Source organism: Stegostoma tigrinum, chromosome 22 (assembly GCF_030684315.1).
Source record: "Stegostoma tigrinum isolate sSteTig4 chromosome 22, sSteTig4.hap1, whole genome shotgun sequence".
Lineage (NCBI taxonomy): Eukaryota > Metazoa > Chordata > Chondrichthyes > Orectolobiformes > Stegostomatidae > Stegostoma > Stegostoma tigrinum.
In genome coordinates this window covers 36,241,006-36,267,600 of record NC_081375.1, presented here as the reverse complement: position 1 = coordinate 36,267,600, position 26,595 = coordinate 36,241,006, and the positions used below count along the sequence as shown (strand labels likewise).

Below are 26,595 nucleotides of genomic sequence, written 5' to 3'. Positions count from 1 at the left end.
TAGTTCCCTTACCATGGAACAACTGCTCCCAGTCCATGCTTCCTAACTCATGTCTAATCGCGTCATAGTTTCCTCTTCCCCAATTAAATATCCTCCCATTCTGCCTAATCCTCTCCTTCTCCATAGCTATGTAGAATGTGAGGCAGTTATGGTCACTATCACCAAAATGCTGTCCCACCACAACATCTGATACCTGCCCCGGCTCGTTTCCGAGCACCAAGTCTAGAATGGCCTCTCCCCTCGTCGGCCTGTCAACATACTACGTTAGGAAACCCTTCTGAACACACCTTACAAAATCAGCTCCATTCAAATCTTCTGCTCGAAGGAGGTTCCAATCAATATGAGGAAAGTTAAAGTCACCCATTACAACAACCCTACTGCGTCCACACTTTTCCAAAATCTGTCGACCTATGCTTTCTTCAATCTCCCTGCTGCTATTGGGGGGCCTGTAGTAAACCCCTAACGAGGTGACTACTCCCTTGCTGTTCCTAATTTCCACCCATACTGACTCAGTAGGCAGATCTTCCTCGACAATGGAAGCTTCTGTAGCTGTGATACCCTCTCTGATTAGTAGTGCTACACCCCCTCCTCTTTTCCCCCCTCCCTATTCTTTTTAAATGTTCTACACCCTGGAACATCCAGCAACCATTCCTGCCCATGAGAAACCCATGTCTCTGTTATGGCCACAACATCATAGCACCAGGTACTGATCCATGCTCTAAGTTCATCACTTTTATTCCTGATACTCCTTGCATTAAAGCAAACACACTTTAACCGATCCCTTGGTTCCTTCCCAGAAAAATCCTTCCCACTAGCTGGTCTACCTCTTGTTACTGCCTCACCTGCATCAACTCTCACCTCTGGTATACAGCTCAGGTTCCCACCCCCCTGCCATACTAGTTTAAACCCTCTCAAACTACTCGAGCAAACCTTCCACCCAGGACATTGGTCCCCTTCCAGTTCAGATGCAACCCGTCCTTCTTGTACAGGTCCCACCTTCCCCAGAAGGCATCCCAATTATCTACATATCTGAAGCCCTCTCTCCTACACCAGCTGCGTAGCCACGTGTTCAGCTGTGCTCGCTCCCTGTTCCTCACCTCGCTATCTCGTGGCACTGGTAGTAAACCAGAGAACACTACTCTGTTCGTCCTGCTCTGCAGCTTCCATCCTAACTCCCTGAAATCACTTTTTATATCCTCAATCCTATTTCGGGCTATAATGACATGTGATTTCTATCCAAATTTATTTATTTATTCAGCTAATTGTTTATTTTTCATTACATCAATTATTTTCTTGTTAATTAACTGGTTTACCTGAAAGGAATTGAATTGTGACTTCTGACTTTTTTGTTATAGAGTGTACTGGGATTACCTAACACCAGAGTGCTCCAGTTGCTGTTAGAGATGGTGGAAGTAGACTTAAGTCAGTATGTGCGATTCCAGGTTCGTACTTCAGCCTGAGCCTTGTCATAAAACACACTACAGTGAGGATAACTGGGCCAGTTTCACCTGAGTATGATCATGTAGGAAAGAAAATGGCAGCACAGGCAGAATGTCAAGGCTCAGTATGTCCTAGCCGATCATATCAGCTGTAAATGAGCTTTTGGTCATTCCAGCTCAGTAACTATAATGGGAAAGAAAACTTACGAAATGAAATTATCAAGGAAACAAAAAGTAAATTATTCAACAGGCACTAAGTATTAAAAAGAGAATTTAGACAGGGACAGGACTACCAAAGGATGATAAAGGCAAACTGACAGGGGCCAAAGCTAAAATGGTGACGATACTGAAGATGCTTTGTCTCACAAAAGAGACTAATCAACCAGAACAAATAGAAAAAAAAATGAGACTTTAGTGTGGTAGTTAAAATAATAAGGAAGATTTTGCCAAACAACAAGGACAAAACTTTGGGTGCATATGGATTGCATTGTAGGTCGTTTAAACTTGGATGAAGATAGTAGAGGCAATAGAAATCACATATAACAATTTAATAGCAGAATGAATAGAGACAGAGAACAGATGGACATTAAACATAGTTCCAATCTTCCAACGAGGCAAGAGAGAAATCAAGTGGAGAACCAGCTTGTTTATCAACTTTAGGAAATACACTCAAACATTTGCCAAAAGGGGGAGGCAGTGGCCTAGTAGTAAGGTCACTGGAGTAGTAATCCAGACCCCAGGCTAATGTTCTGGAGATATAGTTTTGCAATCTCACCATGGCAAATGGTGAATATTTAAAAATTCAATTAAATTCTAGGATTAAAAGCTAATTTAATGATGACCATATAACCATTGCCCATTGTTGTTAAGACCCTGTGTGGTTCACTAATATTGTTTAGGGAAGGAAATCTGACATCCTTACCTGGCCGGGCTACATGTGATTCCAGACACATGGAAATGTGGTTTACTCTAAACTGTCCTTAGAAATGTCCCTAGCAAACTATTCTGATCAAGGGGCGATTACAGATGGGCAGTAAATGCTGGCATAGCCAGTGATGCCCACATCCCATGACCAAATTTACAAAAAATGATGGGAAAACATTAAAGACAAATATAACTATATTTTTAAATGGTATTGATCTCTTAAAGGAATAAAATATTTAGATTCTGTTTATGCATCATTGTTGAGTTTTTTGAAGTATTACCAGAAAGAGATGGGTCAATTAAATGAATATTGGACTTTCAGAAGATCTTCAATAAGGTGTCACATGAAAGGCTTGTAATAAATAATATTTAGATCAGACACCAGGTGGCAGAATAGATTGATAACAGTAAATAGAGATGACTTTTCAGACCATCAGAATGTGGAATGTGATGTCCTACTAGGATCCAAGATGGGATTATCAAAAGATCATAAGATATAGTGAGGGATGGGGGAGTTAACTTGGATGAGGACAGGGGCAGTTGATACAGCTGAGTGTAGGGAATTTGGCTTAGTCAGTCTGGGGGAAGTTTGCTTTGTAGGTGTGGGGGAGTAGCTTGGCTGAGTAAGTATGAGTGGAGTTGGTTTGGCTGAGTGGGGGACATTTCTCAATAAATCTAGGGGAAACTTCTAATTCAGATACTCGTTGACAAGGTCATAAGATGGTTTGTGCAGAAAATGAAAAACATCTGCCTGATGCAATTAGTAGAGCTATATGAGGTTGTTGACAACGTTGAGGGACCTTTATTCTCTGTCAGATGCACACCTCATCTGCCCAATGATTTGTTGATGAGATAATGCTGAGGGAGTTTTACTCTGAATATAACCCTTCCTATACCTTTCTTGCACACAGTCTTCTGTCTCCAACATTCCTCATTTTTGATTAGGACAAAGAAAACAATGGACAAGAACTGTTGTTATTGGGCATTTTAACTTTTACTTGTTTCAGTTCTACATGCACTATCTGTCCTGTTCCACTGCAGCAGGTTGCAATCTACCATGCCCGAATTTCACATTGTCTCCTATTTCTTACAGATAATACGGACCTTTGCTCAATTGCGTCTGAATGATCCACAGGTAAAGCGCAGCCTGCTGAATCGGCAGTTAGGAGATGGACCCTTGGCCAGGTACTGACTATAATGGAAAAAAAGCTGGAGGGTCACATAAGGGGAAGGATATAGCTCTGTCTAGCTGAGTCACTAAATGAAGAAAGCAAGACCCTGATGTGAAGCATATTAATTTTCTAACATTTGGTACAATCATCTGGATCTTATAGCATGATTCCAAGATCAAGGTAATGAGTTCCATTTGCACGGTGGAAATGTTTAAATTTGAATTGTATAAATTTCGAGGCTGACAGTATAAAATGATTACAAAATGCTATTAGCATCTATAATGATTCAGGAAGCCTGACTGGAAAGGAACATTGGTAATTGTTGAACACTAGAATAGAGCCACTATTCATTATGTATATAATCTGTCCCAGCCTGGACAGATGGTTCTGCAGACCCATCCTTGGGTCCGCTTTATAAAGGGATCAGCTGATGAGTACCAAAAGGGCAAGCCATTCCCTGTAACCAAGGGAACTCATACTCAACGAGCCCCACAGAAAGATTAATTTGTGATTGCCCATGGGCCTTGCAGGGTCATCACAAGATCGAGGATCAGTTAGTAACATTCTCTCTTTGAGCCTGAAGCTTACATCTTTAAACCACACCAGAGATTTGAACAAAAATCTGGGTGACATGGTAATGCTGAGGGGGTGTTGCACTGACAAAGATGTTTTAATTCAGATGAAACGTTAAACTGGGGACCCATCAGTTTTCTGAAATCCAATTAAAAGATCTTACGCTATTATTTTGAGGAAGTGCAGTCCTCTAATTAACATTATCCCTCAGTCAATGTTGCTAACAACAGACTATCAGACTGCTGTGTGCAAGGTTTTACTTTACATTATAACAATGATTACACTTCAAAACTATTTCACTAGCAGTGACGCACTTAAAAACATTTTAAAAATATGAAAGGCTCTGTGGAAATGTAAATCTTTTGTTGTGAAAATCCAGCTCACATGTAACTGCACTATCACACTAAGTGGTTGTCTATTGTCCTTCGGCTGACTGGTCCCGATAACCTTCAGCCCATATCCCAAGGACAATTATTTTTAAATATATATTCTCTTCAATTGTCCTAAGCATCTCCTGTTGACCTTAGTGACCTTTTGTTGATTGGAACAGTGTTTTCTGTGCAGACTATTTTGTCCTGTCATACTGAGACTGAGAGTAACTTGTGCCAAGATGTTATAATTTATTGAATTTGAATTAACTAAGAATTCATGGGATCTCTGCTGTAAAGGCCTGACCTCTGTTTCAATGGGGTCTTTACATTGAGAACTCTCTTTGATTGACTGAATCCACAGAATCTTTAGTCTTGGTTTAGAATTCAAAATTATTAAAAGATCGATTTTATAATAAATAAATAATCAATTGTTTCCATCATTACAGAGAGGCTCAAAAAGCAATAAGAAGCCTTGAAAATACACAGTATCGGAAAGCGAATCTTCCATTTCCTGATGCCAAATAGGAGAAACACAACAGCACCTCAAGACACCATGTTGGAACCCAAGACATTATAGTTACAGTGTGAGACACTGTACTGGAACCCAAGGCAATAGTGCTTCACAACATTATACTTGTTACGAGTGACGATATACTGGCATACTGCAATATTTCATTGACTTTACAAGGCACTATATAGGAATCCTGAAATGACACACAGTAATCCAAGACATACATTGACAACTCACAAAAATACACTGGTGCTCTCAGGTGCTATATTGTGTAAAATCAATTTTGCATGTGATTTGGCTTGGTTGGTTCAGCCTCAGAACAAAACAAACTTGAAATTTACAACTTTGATATTGAAATCATATAGGTCCTCCTTCTAGCTGTGGTAACATCCTGAATAACATGTGTCCAGAAGACCATAAGACGTAGGAGCAGAAATAGGCCATGCAACCCAATTGGTGTGCCCCACAATACAAAGAGATCATGGCTGATCTGTTAATCTTTACTTTCTTGCCTTTGCCCTATCACCCTTGATTTTTCGAGATAACAAGGTGTAGAGCTGGATGAACACAGCAGGCCAAGCATCATCATTGGAGCAGGAAAGCTGATATTTTGGGCCTCGCCCCTTCTTCAGAAATGGGGAAGGGGGAGGAGGTTCTGAGATAAATAGGGAGAGGGGGGAGCCAGAAAAATCTCAGTGGATCTCTCTCCAACTGCAAATCTTCTCCTCTATCTGCCTCCCCCTCTCTCCCTATTTATTTCAGAACCTCCTCCCCCACCCCCCTTTCTGAAGAAGGGTCTAGGCCCGAAACGTCAGCTTTCCTGCTCCAATGATGCTGCTTGGCCAGCTGTGTTCATCCAGCTCTACACCTTGTTATTCTCAGATTCTCCAGCATCTGCAGTTTCTACTACTCTTGATTTACATTCTGATTAAAAATTTGACTATATCAGCCTTGAATATACTTAGCAATCCAACCTTGACAGCCCTCTCCAATGCCATGGATTCTGACCACGTGAGAAAAGAAATTCTTTCATGTCTCTTTTAACGTGTGTGCCCTTATTCTGAAATTCTGTCCTTTGGTCCTGGACTCTTCAATGAGGTATGGCAATCTTTCTGTATATATTTTGTCAAGGTCCCTAAAATTCTTGGATGTGTCAATAAGGTCAACTCTCATTCTACTAAATTTCAATGAGTACAGGCCTGACCTGCTCAACCTCACCTCAATAAAACTCCTCCATGTCTGGTAAGATAAAGTTACCATAGTCCCAGTGGACCGTAGGGCTGCACTCTCATAACAAAGAGATGACTGGCGAGTTTAACTTCATAGTAACCATACCTCAGGCGAGGGATAATGTTGGGAAAATGGGCTCTTCATGGTGTTCTCAGCTAGCATAGGAATTGAACTCACGCAGCTGGCATTGCAAAATAGCCATCTTACCAGCTGCTTTAGTTACATGCCCTCATTATTTCCTGATTTATCATCTGTTTTCCGTGTGGCTACTGGGGGGGGGGGCCTATTGATTATTAGTTCCAGTGCCTTCTTCCCCTTTTTATTTCTTACCTGCATCCATGTAAGAATTGGGATGAATGGCCTCCTTCTGGTCCTCTGTCTTTAGGTCTTCTGGAAAGACATTATTCAGGATGGTATCACGGCTAGAATGAGGACCTGTATGATTTCAATATCAAAACTTCAAGTTTGTTGAGTTCTGAGACTAAACAAATGAAGCCAACTCAAATGCAAAATGAATATTACACAATATTGCACCTGGAAGCACCAGTGTTTCTGATTCAAGATCATATCTTGCTATTGAATTTATTCTATCCAGTATCAACAACGCTATCCCACCACCCTTTCCTTCTTACCTGTCCCTTGAAAATGTCACATATGCTGAATATTTAGTTCCCAGCTTTGGTGTCTTTGTAACCAGACCTCTGTAATGTCTACCCTTATTAGTTCTATTCATGTTTTGAACACATGTTGAGAATACATATAGATATATCAGATCCATTTGCCCAACAGTTGAATTTGAGGGTCAATTGAAAATCTTACAACAGATTGACTAGGTTTTTTTTCAGGCAAGGATACTAAGGGTTACGTGAACAAGGCCAGCTGGAGTTAAGTTACAGATCATTTGTGATTTTACTGAATGGTACAACAATATTATTTAGCTGAATAGCCTCCTCTTCCATTTTGTTTGGCTGAATGGTTGGTTTATAATGCAAAGTTATGCCAATTTCCATATTAACTGTGGTAACTATGAAGGACTGTGCTTCTCAGCTTCTCCCCTCCTCTGAGATGTCACCCTCAGGTTAAACCACCAGCAGGCATCACTCTCCAATAAGACAGCAGCCCTCTGGTCCTCTGAGTCTATGATGACTATCTTATAGTAGTGATAAAGAAGCATTTAGCTTTTGCCTGTTCAGTGGGACAGCATGAATCACTTTAGGCTGATCTTAAAAGCAATGATCAGTTTATATCTCAACCTCATTTAAGGTACTACAGTAGAAATTGTAGGGAACATTCATCAAATTGATAACAATTTGTACAGATGGTAATCAGTGTCTTTTTTGAGAAGAAGGAGATTGACATGGAACAGTACAGATGTACAATCAAAAGTTTAACTTTGTAGAATAGTGACAAGAATGATGATTAATAATGTTGCAAAACATTCTTAAATTGTAAAATCTCAAAATGCTGACAACAATAAACTAATTCTAAAGTGATAATTATCTGCTTAATGAGAAAAATATAAAACATTAGAAGGAAAAGGTTTGGCATAAATGACAAACAGATGTATTTCTCTTTGAGAGAACAATAGAATCAACAGTTGATCCATAACATGAAACATGTAAATTGTCTCGTTTCATGAGGTGAGAAAGAAGTAAAATTGAGTTTTGAAACAGATAGTTTAGATTTAAATGAAGGTTTGATCACTTTGATGGAGCTTGAACTGTTTGTTAAAATTTCCATTTACAATTCAAATTTTTGTTATATACATTAATCACACGATTAATAACTGCATGTTTAATGCAAGTGTGACATGTAATATTTAATAATTTAGTCCTCAAATTAATCCCATTATAACAACATACATACCCGCGATAACCTCTAACTAATGGAGAGGAAAATTGGATGGACTATATAACTTGCACCTGATTTCATTTGGAGTCCTTTATGCTCTGTGGTTTATACGCAGCTCAGTGCATAACTGGCAGTTAATACTGGGTGGATTATGTGACTGATCATAAAAGTTGGGTGGAATAAATAACTGGCACTGAAATTGGATGGAGTATATAACCAGCGGACAAGTTTAAGCAGCAAGTCTAATCAGCAGCCTATGCTTGGTTGGATATATAACCAGTGACTGACGTTAGGTAGGGGATATTTTCAGTGTTTGATATTTAATTAGTGCAGATACTGGATGGAATAAATAACAGGTTGTAATCATTGACTGCAGTAAATAATTGACAGAATCACATGGCAATTGCTGCTTGATACTGTGTGCGATATATAATTGGTCACTGATTTTGGGTGGAGTAAAGAACTGGTACTCACACTGGATGGAGATGGAATTTATTCTGCTGTTGGGGGAGTCTAGGTCTAGGAGGCAAGTTAAAAGATAGAGTCAGATTTTTTTTGAAAGATTGGTAGGAGTGGGATTAGGATGGAGGGGCTGCTTCAAGAAAAGTTGGTAGAGATTTGGAATTATTTTCTATAGATGGCAATTGAGTTCTGACAAAGTTATATTGGACTCAAAATGTTAACTGTTTCTTTCTCCATAAATGCTGATAGACCTACTGAGTTTCTCTTGCATTTTTCTCTTTTTATTTCAGATTCCTAGCATCCACTATTCTTTGTTTTTATAATTACCTCTCAATAGCTGTTATTGTTAATATCAAGAAACACTTTACATCACTTACACTGATGTAGACATAACATCCATTCACAACTACATTCTGGTGTATCTTAGTCAAATTTGTTCTCAAGCTATTGCTATCACTATCCCCTTAAGATCAAATTGAGGATGTTAATTGATACTTTTTCAACTGAATTTTCTAGGTCAACATATGCACCATCTACTGCACTACCTTCATCAATCATCTCTATTGAACTTAAAGAATTCAATACAAGTAGTCAGGTATGGTTTGTATTTAATAAATGTGTCACTGTTCCTTATTAATGCAGTGCTTCTTAAAGCACTGATTTCAGTCTCACTTGGACTGAAACAAATTGTATGGATCCTTGGCATTCTATTTGATATTGAAATGAATTTTAAACCCATAATCATCATCCTAGGCCCACATCTACTTGTTCAACATTGCAGCCCCTCTGCCACTGAACCTCTTATCCATCTTTGTCATCTCTAGGCTTGGTTATTCTAATGCATTTCCATTCACCACAATGATTGTTGGTGTTTTCTGTTATTATTTCCAATTTCCAGCATTTTCTTTTTGTTTATCCAGAGCTCTGTATGCTCTCAGTTAGCAAAGATGAATGAGATTTTAGTCCTGTAAATGTCTTCACCACCCATCTTAAGCATCACATGTTCTAAGGTCCATGTATCTTGGATGACCACTTGTGTATGGGGTACTTTTAACTACAAGATCCTGAGCTCAAGGTTTCTGAACGTGACAGGCAGCTGAGATCACCGAGGGGCATCGAGGAGAATGAGGGTTTCCTGTATTGTATATTTCAGGAGGTGGCTACCCAACAGAATTCAGGATAGTGAGTGTGTTTTTTTTTTGGGGGGCTGTGTGCACTTTTTTCAAACCAGTACTCCGTATGGAAGAGTGCTGGCGATAACAATCCAAGGAGTACAGTTCAGAGTGTGGTGCCAATCATCGAGGGATTGCATAGGGATAGAGTAGAAATGCAGTGTACCGTGACTGTGAGGAGGACCACACTATATTTTTGTTTTGCAACAATTTATAAATTGTGAGCTATGTTTTGTACTAGTTTTTTTTCTGTGAATTACAAGTATCCAACGCTTGTAAGTTTCAGACTAAACATTAGTTTGTTTGCAATTGTCTTTAATGTCTTTTGGAACATTCAGAAGCTTGGAGCAGGTATTTGATGCAATTTTCCATGCAGCAGGAGTCAATAGACTGTGAAAGCAGTGAAGGCTGTCACATCATCAAGGTGCAGGTTTTATTGTGTTGGGAATTGAGTGCAATTTGAAACAGTTAAGAGTGGGAAGAGAGATATTGAACTCTATTCAGGCTAAACAGCGTACTAGACCCAGGCTGGGTTCGCAGGTGAAGAACATGGAAATGAGGCAAACAAAACTGGCTAACATCTCTGCACCTGAACATGAATCTGCCATCAGGACAAGAGATCAGAGAAAACAATGGAATGAAAAACAAACAAAAAAAATACGACTTCACTTCTCTTTTAAATAGAACCTGTAACACCTGTATTTGGACAGCAATGAAAGTGAGGTGTCACTGTTTCTTATGCAAGGAACATGCACATAAAGAGCAAAGGATACCAAGTTAATTAGAAATAACAAGGTGTAGAGCTGGATGAACGCAACAGGCCAAGCAGCATCAGAGGAGCAGGAAGGCTAATGTTTTGAGCCTAGACCCTTCTTCAGAAAAAAATCATTAGCCTTCCTGCTCCTCTGATGCTGCTTGGCCTGCTGTGTTCATCCAGCTCTACGCCTTGTTATCTCAGATTCTCCAGCATCTGCAGTTCCTACTATATCTGTATCAAGCTAATTAGTTTATTTTAGTCAGAATTTCCACTCTTGGATGCGAGCAAGCCAAAAAGTTAGCTTATTGATGTTAAGTGAGTGATGGTTTTTGGCAGACTGTTATCCAATCTTAACAAATAACCCACTGGCTAAATGTAGGGAATGTTTGCAAGAATATGGGGGAAGACCAGGGATTACAACTAACTGTAAAGCTCTTTCAAAAAGACAGCATAAGCATGATGGTTTGAATGGCCTTCTGTTTTCTGAGAGTCTATGACATTCTTGTGGCAAGTTCACAAATAATTTAAGAGTGATTGATTTTAGACCTACACTGCAACATATCAACCATTTGTGGGTTTGTACCCTAATCAAGCTATTATTTTACTAAATCTGAAGAAAACTAGCAGAACAGTGTGTAGTTTAGCAGCGAGAGATGTTAGCAGCTTGTCTGCAATGTCCAGATGTTGTGTGTTGGTATTTTTGCCAATGGCTTTTTACATAACACAAACACAAACAAATTCAACTCTAATGAGAAGTACATCACGTAAAAATAATGAACATAGCTCAGGGTACGATTTTGACTTTACAACAGAAGCTGCAAATATAACGTCCACTGCCCTACACCAGTTCACAAAGAATACCAGCAGTATCAAGAAACCAGGTGTTACAACATCACCAGAAGGAACCTGTGTCAATTCACGGGGTTGCACTGGGTCAATTGTGAAATTTATAGAATTCAAATAAAGCTGCTGTTAGGAGCTTAACAGAATAAATCCAATGTCATTCAAAGACCAACAATTTGCCCCATCCATTAATCTGTTATGCCACATCACAGGATCAAAGCATTTCCACCAGTTTAAAGCAACCTTCCTGCTTGTTTGGAACCACATTGATAAATGTCTTGTAAAGGAGTGTCCCCTTTGGAAGGCGAGAGATCACTTTCATGCTCTCTAAGCTGCGGGGTGGTGGTACATAGATCTCCTTAGTATAACGGACAATTCCATCTTCAAGAGCGACAAGAGTGTTATTCCGACCAATTGTAACCTGCAATAAAACAATCCATATAAATACGCATGTGTAAAGTCAATGCAAGGAAAACAAATTTTAACTAAACACTGCAAGCACTTATATAACATAACATATTTCATGTACGCAAGATGTCGAGTGTTTTAATGCGAACAAACCTATCAGCACACAGCAAGCTTCCATCGTTAAAATGGCTGGATAATCTTTTCAGTGATGTTTAAGGGTTAAATGTTGATTAGGAGACTGCAAAACCACATTGTATTTCACCAAGGAATGCCATAGGACTGCTTAGGTCTGCCTGACAGAGACTCATTTTAATATCCTGTATAAAAGTCTCACTTCTGACTATGCAGCAGTCCCTTAGTTCATCATTGAAGTAAGACCTTAAGCAGACTTAGCCCCAGAACAATCCACACAGTTCAAAGCAGGTTATTGAAACAGAAAGGAATTTATAACTCTTTTTCTTTGAAACAAGGAATGGGGCTCAGAGTTGACTTTTGTTACTTGACAAGTTTGTGCGACAGCTCTTCTAATTTTGGCACACAATTCCAGATCACTTTGCTAGATTGACTGGACAACTGTCAATGCCGGGTGGACAATCAGGCTTTCTTTGTTTGTTAATTTTTCTGCAGTGAATCATAGAATCCATACAGTGTGGAAAGAGGCCAATCGGCCCATCATATCTGCGAGAAGCATCCCACCGAGACCCAGTCCTCGACCCTATCCCCTTAATCCTGCATGTAGTTTAGCCAATCCACCTAATCTGCACATTTTTGGACTATGAGAAAACTGCAGCACCTACAGGAAACCCACGCAAACACAGCTGAATCAAACAAGATGTGGCTGACTGCCTGACTTTATAAGCCATTTCAGGAGGTCAGTTAAGAATCAGCCAAATACAGGCCAGAGTGGGTCAAGATGGCAAATTTCTTAAAGGGCATTCCTGAACTAAATGGCAATTTAATGCAATTTAGTCATTTCATGATCATCATTACTGAGATGAGCATTTTAATCCAGATTTATTACTTATTTGAATTCAATTCCTTCTGTCTGCAATGGTATGATTTGAACTCATGTCTACAAAACATCAGTCCAGACCTCTGGATTACTACTCTGGTAACATTATCACTGCACTAATGTCACCGTCCTGCTTCAGCTAGTTCATCATCTTTTAATACAGCACTGGTACCTAAGCAACTCCATCTGCTTGTTCTTTGCACCAATTCGCGGTCACTTGGATCACTGTCTGCCACCATGTGCTGACCTTTCATCCCCATGACCCAGAAGAATTACCCGTTGCCAATTTCCTGCCCAGTAGGGTGATCCTGAGTGCTCAGGCTCCAATAATGTCCCATGTATTCTCCTCCCTGCACCAAGTATTCTGATCTGTTCCCAGTTTAAGTTATTCTACATGTATTCCAGGTAATTTCTGGGCAATTCCTTCTAACTTGAGTTAATAGTGTCCCACAAAGCATTCCAATTGTTAAGAATCACTCCCACCTTAACTCCTAAGCCTTTAACAATGACAGATTTCAAGAGTGCAACAGACAAAAAATGAGAAAAGTGGCAAATAAAAGTCTGGTATCTGGAAGGATCTGAACACAAAATAATAATTACTGCAACAAAAGACATGATTAGCTCATTAATTCCTTGTAGTCTTTTTGTATCTAGCAAACTAGTCAATCCTATTTCCTCCTGGTCCTGCAAGTTTATTCCTTTCAAGTGCCTGTCTGCTTTCCCTTTGAGTCATTTACCATCCCTGGTTCCAACACCTGCACAGGCAGTGTTTTCAGGTCATTATCACATGCTGTGTCAAAAATGTTCTTCCTCATAATCACCCCAAATCTCTTTCTCAAAACCTTAAAAGTAAGTTCACTAGTTCACTACCATCCACTAAAGGGAACAGATTTTCTTTGTTTACCGTATTATTTGTTTGAGGTTTCTCTCCCATAGATTCCGTAAGTACAGAAAGAGACCATTTAAGCCATAAAGTCTGGACTGATCCTCCAAAGAGCATTCCACCTAGAATGGGGTTTTTACCATGGCTAACCACCTAAACTGCACATCCCTGGACACTACAGGGCATTTTTTTTTAATGTGGCCAATACACCTAATCCGCACAGCTTTGGACTGTGGGAGAAGACAGGAGCATCTGGAGGAAACCCATGCGAGACCATGGAAAAAAACCACACAGACAGTCATGCAAGGTTGGAATCAAATCCAGGTCGATGGCGCTGTGAAGCAGTACTGTGCTAACCACTGTGCCACCATGAACCCAAGTCTAAATCTTGGACAGATCTATCAAATCTCCCCTCAATCTACTTTGATCCAAACAAACCCAAATTATCCAACCTAACTTTGTAATTCAAAACCCTCTTAGCCGGAACCATTCTGATGTGTCCCATACATACTTGATTTAAAATCCTTCAGAAATATGACAGATCTGATCTCTCTCTCTCTTAGTTTATCCTAAAGGTTCTCCAGCAATAACTTACATTGGCTCCTGGGTGCCAGCGAATCAGGCGCTGTGTTGCCAAAATGTTTCCTATACGAACAAAATCCCCTATGGAAATAAAGTAAAAAGAGTTTGTCAGACATTTCCCCAGTTCTTTTCTGTGGTGGTGGGAGGGTGAGAAAGAAGAAAGACAGAGAGACTGAAACAGCAGGGCTCCAGTAATGGAACAAACAATGGAGAGAGTTCAGAGGTAAGGAATATCCTCTTCCCTTCACTCATTGTTGCTTCTCTTGTACATCAAACGTGATTTTATATGTGACCAAATCCTATCTCCACACCCAAAGTTATAAAATATTTCACCAAGACCCCAGCTTGCTTCTCGTCAATACCTCAAGATTGCAAGTGGAATGTTGCAATTGGTATCTGAAACAGAGAAAGGGAGAAGGAGGAAAAAAATATCAGACAGTAATTCGGGTCTGGATGACTTTACAGGATCCTCAACGGACTCTCAATGGGTAGGAAACAGCTGCAACATCCTCCACAGTTGAATATTCCACCATTCACAGGGAATCAGTAAAGTTGCAAAAAGTTAATGCTGTGCCAAAATGACATGTGCACTTGTAAAGACCAAGTTATAAACAATTTGTTTATAAAGAACTTTACAACATAGCTCCAGATATTCCAGTATGATTCACTTTGAGAACTGGGTAAATACGGCAGCCATAATGCCTTTGGTATTTTGTTCCTCAGGCAAGCTCAGCCTACTGCTTACATTTCAAGACATGTAGTTGATGTGAAGTCACGTATCAGTCCAGAACATGTCCTGATGCTAGGTGGCAGGCTAGTAACTGCAAAACTACACAGTTGGCCAGAGAAAGGATGTGGGCAAATATTAGTCCAGCTGTGGCTGGTCCTAACAATGTGATCTGACTTTCATTTCATATTTACTTTTTTGTTATTGCTTAGAAATTCTTATGTTATAGAGGAAATAGATACATTGAGCTATTCCACACACACACGCGCATGTACAATTGGAACAGAACTACTTAGGTGAGCATATCACCTCTCACTGACCATCCCTGATGAAATATCCTAAGACATTTTTGGACACTGATACTAAAAATTGGAACAGAGGATCAAACTTTGTTACCAAAGTCAAGCTTGTAATATTTGCTACTCGTCAGCGTAGGTTCATATGTTTCATCTACATCTGTCACTGATGTTTGAAGAATAGTTCTGGCGTGAGAGGCACTTTTTAAAAAGGACGTTTCACCTTGACAAGATTGATGACCAGTGTACTCAATGGTAGAAGGACTAGTTTGGCTAGTAAGGATTTAAATTTCCAGATTGGGCTGCTGGAAGGTGAGGGTAGGGGTATAGACATTGAACACCAGCATAGAGAAACAAAACAAGGTGCATAAATGTGTAAGATTGTTAGACAGTGCTACAGAAAGAATTAGTAACATTTTACGTAGGAGCAGATTAAAAAGGATTACGAGGACTACAAAGACAGGTTTACGAATCAAAAACAGAAAGTACTGGAGAAACTCAGCAGATATGGCAGCATCAAGGAGAGAAAAACATAATTAATTTTTCACATTTAGTATGAATCTTTGTCTGAACTGAAAGGAGCTGGAGTATGTTTTGTATGTTGGTGGCTGGTGGGGGAGAAGTGGAACAGATTGGGAGGTTGTCCAGAGCAAAAGATGAAAGTCATGATAATGGCTATATACTAGAGCGATATTTAAAAGGTATGAAAAGGAAAAAATGGATCTGAGTGCTGAGAGAAAAGCCATCAAGACACAACTTGGAAGGGGAGTATATAAAAAAAACTGAGGACAGCTTTACAAAGCATAAATGTAAGTACATAAAATGTGATGAATAAGGTTGGTGAGTTACAAGAACATATAAACATGTAGGAAAATTATGCAATGGTAATAACAGAAACATGGCTGAAAAATGGTGAGACCTCTTACTAAGCAAGGAAATAAAAGAAAGGAAGAGAAAATGTGAGGAGGCTGGTAGTGTGGACTTTATTGTTGAAAAGAGGACATGTATTTAGGGAGCAAAGAGAGAATTCCATTGGTGAGAGAAGCAAAATAGAGTAGAATCATGGTGCTGGGCTATTACCTATAGGCCTTCAAATAGGCATATTTGATGGGAAATTCACACAGATGTGCGAGAACTACAAAGTGGTGACGTTGCAGTACTTCAGCACAATCGACATTTTAGTAATTAATGTTACAGTAAAGGCTCAGGAAGTGGAGGAATTCCTGAAACATGCTCAGAAGAACCTACTTAATTAATATGTCTTGGACTAATCAGGAAGGAGGACTTGCAGGAGCTGGGACTGTGCCACGTCTCTGTTGGCACTTAGCTAAGAGTGATTATTGGACCATGATGTGGCAATCTTTGCATTCCTCAGATTCTTAATCTGTTTTATCTAATATGATATTGCTGCAGTCTCCAGCATATTATACTCACACTCTCTGATGCACCTTATTCCTCTTTTCTTTTCACCTGTCAGTTAAGCTTACACCTTCCGCAACCAATAATTAACAGGAATGTCCCTATACTGTTTCTAGAATAAAGGTATGTTACATCTCCTGCTCGCCAATCATTTGACATCCCTCCCATAGCTAGGGAAGATTGGAAGACTATAGCAAATCCTTCACTCCCCTTCCTTTAGCAAGCCATCTCGACTAGGTAACATACTCATTCTAAGTTCCCCAAGCGACAGCCCCTTTAGTTTAATATCAATAACAGCAAACGGTCATAAGCAACAATCTGGGGAAAAGTAATCAATAGGCACATGGAGAGTTTCATTAACGAGAGAGAATAAGAGCAGATTCGTAAAAGACAGAGTGAGCTTGACTAATATGATAGAAGGTTAATAAAAAGAATGCAATGGATGTTGTCTATATGGATCTTTAAAATGGTGAGGTCGTAGCCATGCTCGCTGAGCCTGTGGGTTTGGTTACAAATGTTTCGTTACCCTGCTAGGTAACATTGTCAGTGCACCTCCAGTGAAGTTTCAGTGTTCTGTTCCATTCGTTATTTATATGCCTCAGTTTGCTAGGGTGGTTGGTATTACTTCTGGTTTTGTTTCTCAGTGGTTTGTACATAGGGTCTAATTCAATGTGTTCATTGATGGAGTTCTATTTGGAATACCAGGCCTCCAGGAATTCCCTGGTGTGTCTTTGTTTGGCTTATACGATTATCGATGTATTGTCCCAGTTGAATTTGTGTCCCTTGTTGTCCGTGTAGTGAGACAAGTGAGAATTGGTCATGTCTCTTGGTGGCTAGTTGATGTTTGTGTATTCATACAGTCCATTTTCTTCTGGTTTGGCCTATGTAGTGTTTCTCACTGTCCTTGCATGGTATTTTGTATGTTACAAAATTTGAGAAACAAAACCGAAAGTAACACTAACCACCTCAGCAAACCGTGGCATATAAATAACAAGTGGGACAGAACACTGAAACTGCACCGGAGGCGCATTGACGATGTTACCTAGCAGGGTGATGAAATGTTTGAAACCAAACCCACCAGCTCAGCAAGAATGTCTACAAACTCGTCCACAACCTGAGCTAAAAATCATCTTGAAAATCTTTAAAATTGTCACAAAAAATGATTGTTAACAAAACTGAAGTTCATACAAAAAGAAGGTAGGTGGCAGCTTGGTTTAAAACAAGAGCGAACAGTTTTTCCAGACTGGAGGGTGGTAGACTGCATTGTTCCCCCAAGGGAGTGCATGATGATACCAAATTTGGAAGTGTGATTTTTAAGCTCTTGAAGAATATTGATTTTAAAGTTGAGGATAGTTACTCTCCCCATTGTTAATTAAGCAGGCTTATTCAGCTGTTAAGGAAAAATATTACCATTAAAGGCCAGTATATATCATTGTTTCTTGGCTGATCTCTGTCTAGTTGGCTGTGCATAATATATGCTTTTGTTAAAACATGCAGCAGAGTGGCACAGCAGAACCATCTGTAATGCAAGATTGATGGATCAAAACCATCCTTTGCTATTTACATTTTAAAGGGGGTCTTGGGGCACAATGGTATTGTCCTTAGAAGGCTCAAGTTAAAATCCTACCTATTCCAGGGTGTGACATATCATGTCTGAACAGACTGATCAAGAATATTTATATCATTGCCTGAATGGTCTTGTCGCACAGTGGTAGCGTTTCAAGCTCTGGACTGGAAAGTCTGGGGTTTAACTCTCACCAACCATAGAGGTATGTCGTATATATTTGAACAGACGGATTTAAAATAATCATACCATCGCCTTTCTTCCATCCATATCGCCGACCAGGACTCTTCCCGCCCAGATTTTTGGAACTGCCACCTGCCTTTTTGGATGCCCATCTCACAGCAATAATTGCTGACTGTGGAAAAGCCAAAAATCCTATGGGAATATTAAAAACAGAAGGCAAGTAATCAGATGGGTGTCTGGAAGAAGAACTTCTGAAATTGTGCTAGGTGAAAAAGAAAAAGAAAATTGAGAAAATTACTGAGTTATAAGTCTATCATGTAATTATGGAAAACACATTGAGTCAATTGCATTGATGAAGCATGTTTTAAAAAATCTAAAAGGTGTTTCAGATTCTAACTGGATGTAATTTGGTTGATGCTGAATGACTATTTCCCTGGAAATGAATCTCAACTTAGGAATTACAGTCTCAGTATAAGACTTTACCCAATTCAGGTAAATTCAGGAAATGTAGTCTTTTCTGTCTGGGTCAACACTTACGTGGCATAAAAGTTACTGGTTACTTGTCAGCTCAAACGTGGACATTTTCAGTATTGGCAGAGTTGCAAATGCTGCTGAACATTGTGCAGTCATCCATTCTGACCGTATCATGGAGCGATGGTCAACGATTCGGGCCCAGGATGCTACCCAGAGGAACACCTGCAGTAATCTCCTGAAATTGAGATGAATCACCTCTAACAACCATAACTATTTTCCTTCGTGCCAAATATCACTCTAGTTTTGCCAGACGTCCTTGATGCCATACTCAGTCAACAGCAGTCATTCTCACCTCATTTCTGGAGTTCACCTCTTTTGTCCATGCCTGGACCAAGGCAGTAATTTGGTCTGGAGCGGAGTGGCCCTAGCTGAACTCAAACTGAGCATCTTATTGCTAAGCAAGCACTGTTTGATAGCACTATTGATGACACCTTCCATCTCTGAACTGATGATTGTCAGCAGATTAAAGGGACAGTAACTGGCCAGGGTGGATTTGTCCTCCTATTTGTATATATGTCTGACTAAACATTTTTTCTATGTTGCCAGACAGTTACCCGAGTTGAAGCTGTACTACAAGAACTTGGTTCAAGTGTGACAACTTCTGGACCACAAATCTTCAGCACTATTACCAGAATGTTGTCAGGGCACACAGCCTTTGCAGTATCCAGTGTTTTTGTCTTAAAGGCGGATCAAAAAATGATCAGAGTTGAAATGAAAAATCCTTCACTCTATGATCAACCACTGAGCGTTCTCAAAGAGAATGAAACGTACGTCAAAGATTATTGATGACTTATTGAAAATGGGAGATGGTTTGAGGTGTCATACAGCCTATTCCAACTTTTTACATTAACAAGGGTGAAACCAGTCAAAACAGAAATCAATTTAAGGAGATACATGCAGATGATCTAAAGTTTGGTCACAAAAGTACCTTTTAGGTTGCATTTTTAAACAGTTAGAGGCAGAAAATTTCACAGAGAGGTATTCCAGGGCTTAAGAGGTTGGCTGTTTTAAGCATGGCCATCATAGCATAGCAGTTAAAATGAGAGATACTTACGAATTCAGAATGGCAGGAATTTAGACTTCCAGAAGGATTCCAGGATTGGAGATAGTGGGACAGGGGAAGAGAGAGAGAGATGGTGAATGTGGGAGAAAAAAGCGATTTGAAAACATGTGAGAATTTTAAAATGGGGGAGTAGAAAGTATCCAACGTAAGTCAGCGATTACAGGGTTGAAAAGTGTACACATTTGATGCCTGTTAGAAAATAAGGCACTGAATTTTGGATCACCTCAAGCTGATGGTGGCTGAAATACAGCAAGTTGGCCAGGACAGAATTGGTACAATCAAGTCAAAAGAAAACAACTGCATAGATGAGAGATTCAGGAATCCAATGATGAGGTGGGAATTAACATGACAGTGAATGTACAAAAGACGCGAGAGAACAGTCCCAGTAGTGAGGAACACCAATTACATGGACAGACCTGAGAACCTGAGATAGTTCTCCTTAGAAGAAAGAAGGTTGACAGTAAGTTTGATAGACATATTCAAAATCATAAGGGATCTCAAGAGACAATGTGGGGAAAACTGTTCTCATTAGTGGAGGGACTGAGAACCGAAAGGTGAAGTTTAAAGAAAGAATGGCAACATGAGGAAAAACCTTTTCGTCTGGTAAGTGATTCAGACTAGAATGCACTGCCCGAGGTTGGAGTAGACATAAGTTCAAGCAAGGCACTGAAGACAGAAATGGATTGATTATTGCGAAGAGGCAACGGTCCAGTGCTTTTATCAATGCAATGTTAATCCAGAGACCCAGAGTAGATTTTGGGGATCTGGGTTCAAATCCCATCACGGCAGACAATGGCATTTGAATTCAATAAAATATCAGGAATTAAGAATCTAAAAATGACCACAAACCCGTTGTTGATTGTCAGAAAACCCATCTGGTTCACCAATGTCCTTTAGGGAATGAAACTGCCAACCTTACGTGGTCTGGCCTACATGTGATTCTAGACCCATAGCAATGTTGGTAACTTGAACTGCCCTCTGGGCAATTATGGATGGGGAAAAATTGCTGCCTGATGTCATCTCGTCAAAGAATAAAGGAAAAAAAAATCCAAGGAGGAAGAATGTGTAGGTAACAGGGAGAAAGCTGCAGAGTGGCTGAGTGAAATTGTTCTTGCTGAGTTTTGGCTCAGTCGTAAGAGGCCAAATAGCTTCTTGTGCTGTAACAATTCAGTGAAGGCTAGTAACAGAGCAATGGAGACCTAGAATATTTTCCAGGCCTTCCTGACTACACATAGATATTAGAAGGCTAGAAGACTGCTAACAATGTGTTCTTTTTTTAAAAGCAAAGACATGCTAAATAATTATAGATCACTCGGTCCAACCTCGATGGTGGATACAGATGACCATGCTATAGAAGGTACAGAGGTTGTTTACAAATATATTGCCAGACTGAAAAATTTTACTTCTGACAGATTTGATAAGGTGAAGGAAAATCTAATTGGAGGTGTATAAATTTATAAGCAGCCTTGATAAGTGGGACCAAATTACCTAGTTCTCATTGAGCAAAAAGACATTTTCCCCAGAAGATGGAGAAGATCTTGAATTTATTGCCTGAAATAGTGGCTATGGTAGAAATGCTTTCCATATTCAAAAGTAATTAAATATGCAATTGAAGTATCACGCACAGAAACTGGGGAAAGTGGGATTATGCCAGACAGTTCTTTCTTGGCTGACATGGACATAATGTGCTGAATAGGTTCTATTTGTAAATTTCTTTGTATGATTCCATTATCATACTTTATGTGGGCCAGCTACATGAAGTAATGGATGGTGAATAGATAAATGTAAATTTACAACTAATATCAGTGATTTTTTTTTGCACAAAGGGTGATCAACATTTGAAATGAACCACCACTAAAGCGTAGTGAAGGAAAACACAGAAAATTAATTTGACTAACAATTGGTGCCATAATGGGGAACTGAAACATTTAATTAGATTGATGAATTACAATGAACCAAAATGCTTTTGTCTTCTTATAATCATCAGAGTTTCAGGAAAGGTACTTTACTTTCCATTTGCACATGACATTCAAGTATTGCCCTATTTCTTCCTTTCTTGGGTTTTGCTTTAGCAATCTTTACCAACAAACTTTTCAAAGCTTCATGTTGCCATAGCCATATCTATTTAAAACATACTACCTTTAAAAATCCAATCCTTTTTTCTGTTGGCTGCATCTGCAATGCCAAATGCATCAGTCATATCAGTACTGGTTTCCACTCGAGAGACCTCAATCTGTCGCCCGAAGGCAGTCCCTAATGGCCATTTATATTTAAGAGTTAGCATTCACCTATACAGGAATGTTGCACCTTATGCGAATGTTAGCCTTCTCTGTTCCTCTATTCTCTTGACCACTTGCTTGTTTTAATCAGACCCCTGTTTGACCCCATACACCAGATCTCCTATCAATTTTCACATGTGAAATGGTTTAAATATTTATTCCTCTGACAACAGCGCACAAATGCAGGCTGTTGGTGGATTCTTCTTATTGCAATTATTTCAATGGAAAATATCCTATTTTAGAACTTTAAAGCATAGCTCTGAGCTCACATGCCTGGTCACCTTCAGCCATCCGTAATAGGTCACTAGAATATATACAACTGCAGCCCAAAGTATTATTTTTAAAAACAACAAACAGTATCATTCTGTTGAGTAATAACCATGTGTCAAATGAAATGAAAATTCATGAAATCATATTATACAGAAGAGGCACTTTGCTCTATTGAGTTCCACTTTCCAGCACTTGGCCCATAGCCTTGAATGTTATGATATTTCAACTGGCTCATACTAGTACAATTTAAAAACAATATTGATTTATCCACCTCAACTACACTATCAAGCAATGCATTCCAGACCCTTACCACCCACTGAGTGAAAAGAGTTTTCCTCAAATTCCCTCTAAACCTGCCTTTCACCTTAAGTGTGCTGCCTTGTTATTGACCCTTTAACTAAAGGCAACAGCCGCTTTCTATCAGAGATAGTAGGGACTGTCGATGCTAGAGAATTTGAGATAAAATGGTGTGAAGCTGGATGAATACAGCAGGCCATGCAGCATCAGAGGAGCAGGAAAGTTTGATGTTTCAGGTCGAGACCCTTCTTCAGAAATGGGGAGTGGAAGGGGATTCTGAAATAATTAGGGAGACAGGGGGAGGAGGATAGAAGATGGATAAAGGAGAAGATAGGATGAGAGGAGACAGACAGGTCAAAGAGGTGGAGTTAGAGCCAGTGAAGGTGAATGTAGGTGGGGAGTTAGGGAGGGGATAGGTTGGTTCAGGGAGGACGGACAGGTCAAGGAGGTGGGATGAGGTTATTGGGTAGGAGATGGGAGTGGGGCTTGAGCTTGAGGTGGGAGGAATGGTTAGGGAGGCAGGGACTAGCTGGACTGGTTTTGGGTTGTGGCCGGGGGAGGGGAGATTTCGAAGCTTGTGAAGTCCACATTGTCACCCTTAGGTATCCATCAACCCTGTTCATAATCTTATATCAGGCCATGTCCAAGCCTTCTCTGTCCAAAGAAAGTAAAGTCAGAAGGCACACGACACCAGGTTACAGTCCAACAGGTTTATTTGAAAACACCAGCTTGCAGAGTGTAACTCCTTCGTCAGCTGATGTGAGAAAGAAACACACAAAACACAAACTTTATAAGTAACAGATCAAAGGGTCACACCACTGATGAGGATGTATTCAACAAACCTAAGATGCTGTTAATTCTTTACTCAGTTAGAAGGGCTTAACCGATGAATATGTATATGTAAATCCCCGAATTTCTTTCAAATCACTGCCCCGAGAGAACTAAAGGTTTTATTAGCCTAAAGAAGAGGTGACATTTTTGGTCAGACAATAAATGTAAGGTGTGAGGCCTTGTTTAGAATCAGTCTGTATTTTGGTTTGGAGTCAGACTGGTTTTATTTCTAAAGCAGGAATTTATAAAACATGGGCAAAGGAGGAGTCGAATTGGACCCTTCTGGAGAGCCATTGCCCTGGACTTGACAGGTGTGCTGAAGTCATTAGAGAATGCATGAACACCAGATTTATCAGCCACACTCAAAGTAGCACAGAACATCACCCAGGCACAATGCAACACCATCCATGCTGTCAAGCCACAACATTGTCTCCTGGTTTGATGACAAAGGAGGAGCCATTGTCATCCAGAATAGAACACACAACTGCAAGGAAGTGTACTGACAGCTTAACTAGGAACACTACAGATAACTACCTGCTGATCCAACCAAAGAACACACCTGACAAATGAACAGACTGGTCAAGATTTTTGATTCAGTCCTTCAGAGTACCAAACACACTCTCATCCCGTGTACTTCTTGCATAGGGGATGTCTACTGCCTTTTGAAGATATACAAAGCCAACACATGTCCCATCACATCAGGAAATGGGGGACCATGTGTGAAAACCTTTCTGGCTATGTCGAGGGCATCTTGAAACCCATTGTACAGGAAACTGCCAGCTTCTGTCATGACACTAAAGATTTCTTACAGAAACTCAGCACACACAGACCAGTCGAGCCAGGAACGTTCCTCATCACAATGGATGTTTCAGCACTCTACACCAGCATCACCAATGATGAGGGCATCACTGTAATAACCTCAGTACTCAATATCAAAAACCACCAATTTCTAGATTCCACCCTACAATTCATCCTCAACCACAACTTCTTCACCTTCGACAACCAGTTCTTCATCCAGACACACAGAATAGCCATGGGGACCAAATTTGCACCCCAATATGCCAATATTTTCATGCACAAGTTCAAGTCAGACTTTTTTGTTGTATAGGACTTATAACCAATGCTATACACTAGGTATATTCATGACAGTTTCTTCCTTTGGACGCATGGCAAGGAATCGCTGAAACAATTACATAGTGATAGCAACAAGGTTCATCCCACCATCAGACTTACTACGGACTACTCTTCAGAATCAGTCTTATTCTTGGACACATGCATCTCTGTCAAGATCGGACACCTCAGTACCTCACTCTATCACAAGCCCACAGATAACCACATGATGCTGCACTTCTCTACTACGTTTAGGGTGGAAGCTAAAGAAGCCATCCCTTACAGACAAGCCCTAAGCATACAAAGGATGTTCTCAGATGAAAAGGAACGTGATGGACACCTAAAGATTTTGAAGCATGCCCTCTAAGAATGGGATACGAGGCTCAACTTGTCAATCACTAATTCTGATGTGCCACAGTGAAAAACCGCAACAAACTTCCTCAGAAGTCAGGAACAGGATCCAATCAATAGAGTACCATTCGTCATCCAGTACTTCCCCAGAGTGGACAATCTGTGCCATGTTCTTTGCAGCTTTCAACATGTCATTGATGATGTTGAGCATCTCGCCAAGGTCTTCCCTACACCTTCACTTCTCGCCATCAAACAACTGCCAAACCTCAAACAGTCTATCATTTGCAGCAAACTACCCAGCCTTCAGGACAACATCGATCACAACACCAAACAACACTGTCATGGCAACCTCTGCAAGACATGTCAGATCATCAGCATGGATACTACATCACATGTGGGAATACCACCCTCCACATACACAGATGTTCATGCGACTCAGTCAATGTTGTCTATTTCATAAGCTGCAGGCAAGAATGCCTCAAGGCATGGTATATTGGTGAGACTATGCTGATGCTAGGTCAATGGATGAATGGACACCACACAAAATCAAACAGGGATGTTCCCTCCCAGCAGGGGCACACTTCAGCGGTCAAGGGGTATTCAGCCTTCAATCGTCGAGTAAGCATCCTCCAAGGCAGACTTCAAGATACACAACAGTACAGAAGATGCTGCTTGGCCTGCTGTGTTCATCCAGCTCTACACTTTGCCATTCCAAAGCATTATCCTGGTTAAAAAAAAATAGAAGTTACTGGAAAAGCTCAGCAGGTCTGGCAGCATCTGTGGGAGAAAAAAAAGAGCTAATGTTTCGGGTCTGGTGACCCTCAGAACTGTTTGTGTTTTTCTTCCTCATTTACATCCGCAGTCCTTTCGGTTTTTAATATCCTGGTAAATCTCCTCTGCACCCGCTCCCACGCGATCAAATCCTTCTCATAGTGTGGTGACCAGAAACAGTGACCAAACGCTAACCACAGTTCTGTACAGCTGCAACATAACTCCCCTGCTCTTATTACGTATGCCAGGACTGATAAAGGAAGCCTCCGGTACGCCTTCTCAATTGCTCGATTCATCTATCCTGTCACCTTCAGGATTTGTGATAGTACTTTTTCTCAGAATCAAAACAAAACGGGTACTTTTTACATAAAACTGTAAACAGCTTGTAAATACTAACTGCAGCTTCCTTAGTCTTTAGGACACGTGTAGACACGTTTTAACTCACCACTTTGAGTACCAGCTCTGATCCACGATATGAGCGCCGCCATTTTCCTGACCCCTGAACCTGGTTAGCCTGAACAGACTCTGTGTAACTACAAGGTTAAAGGTCGCACCAACCAGGCATTCCTTTCTACATTTTACAGAACAATAGATGCTTAGTGGGGATTATTTTTACTCCTAACCACGACAAAAAGAGAACTTTTCAAGCCCAGGCTTGGGCGAAGGTCGGGGATTGCGCACGCTTCGCCCCATCGTGAGCGGTGCGCATG

General features: G+C 40.2%; 2 protein-coding genes across 4 annotated transcripts in view; one reads left to right on the top strand and one right to left on the bottom strand.

The window, feature by feature from the left end:
- Positions 1 to 5,572, top strand: part of LOC125463635 (protein HEATR9-like) — a 79,571-nt gene extending 73,999 nt beyond the window's left edge. For all 3 annotated transcript variants that reach the window (XM_048555166.2, XM_048555164.1, XM_048555167.1), the window contains 3 exons: positions 1,356 to 1,442; positions 3,457 to 3,548; positions 4,926 to 5,572. In XM_048555166.2, the coding sequence (XP_048411123.1) occupies positions 1,356 to 1,442; positions 3,457 to 3,548; positions 4,926 to 5,004 (258 nt within the window). In that variant the 3' untranslated portion in view covers positions 5,005 to 5,572. The remainder of the gene's footprint in view (positions 1 to 1,355; positions 1,443 to 3,456; positions 3,549 to 4,925) is intronic.
- A 260-nt stretch (positions 5,573 to 5,832) lies between these two features.
- Positions 5,833 to 26,595, bottom strand: mrpl27 (mitochondrial ribosomal protein L27). The gene is made up of 4 exons (XM_048555612.2): positions 26,331 to 26,595; positions 18,446 to 18,571; positions 14,204 to 14,271; positions 5,833 to 11,726 (listed from the first exon to the last, which is right to left on the bottom strand). Exons 1-4 carry the CDS (start codon positions 26,371 to 26,373, stop codon positions 11,520 to 11,522), a joined length of 444 nt encoding a protein of 147 aa, XP_048411569.1. The 5' UTR covers positions 26,374 to 26,595; the 3' UTR covers positions 5,833 to 11,519.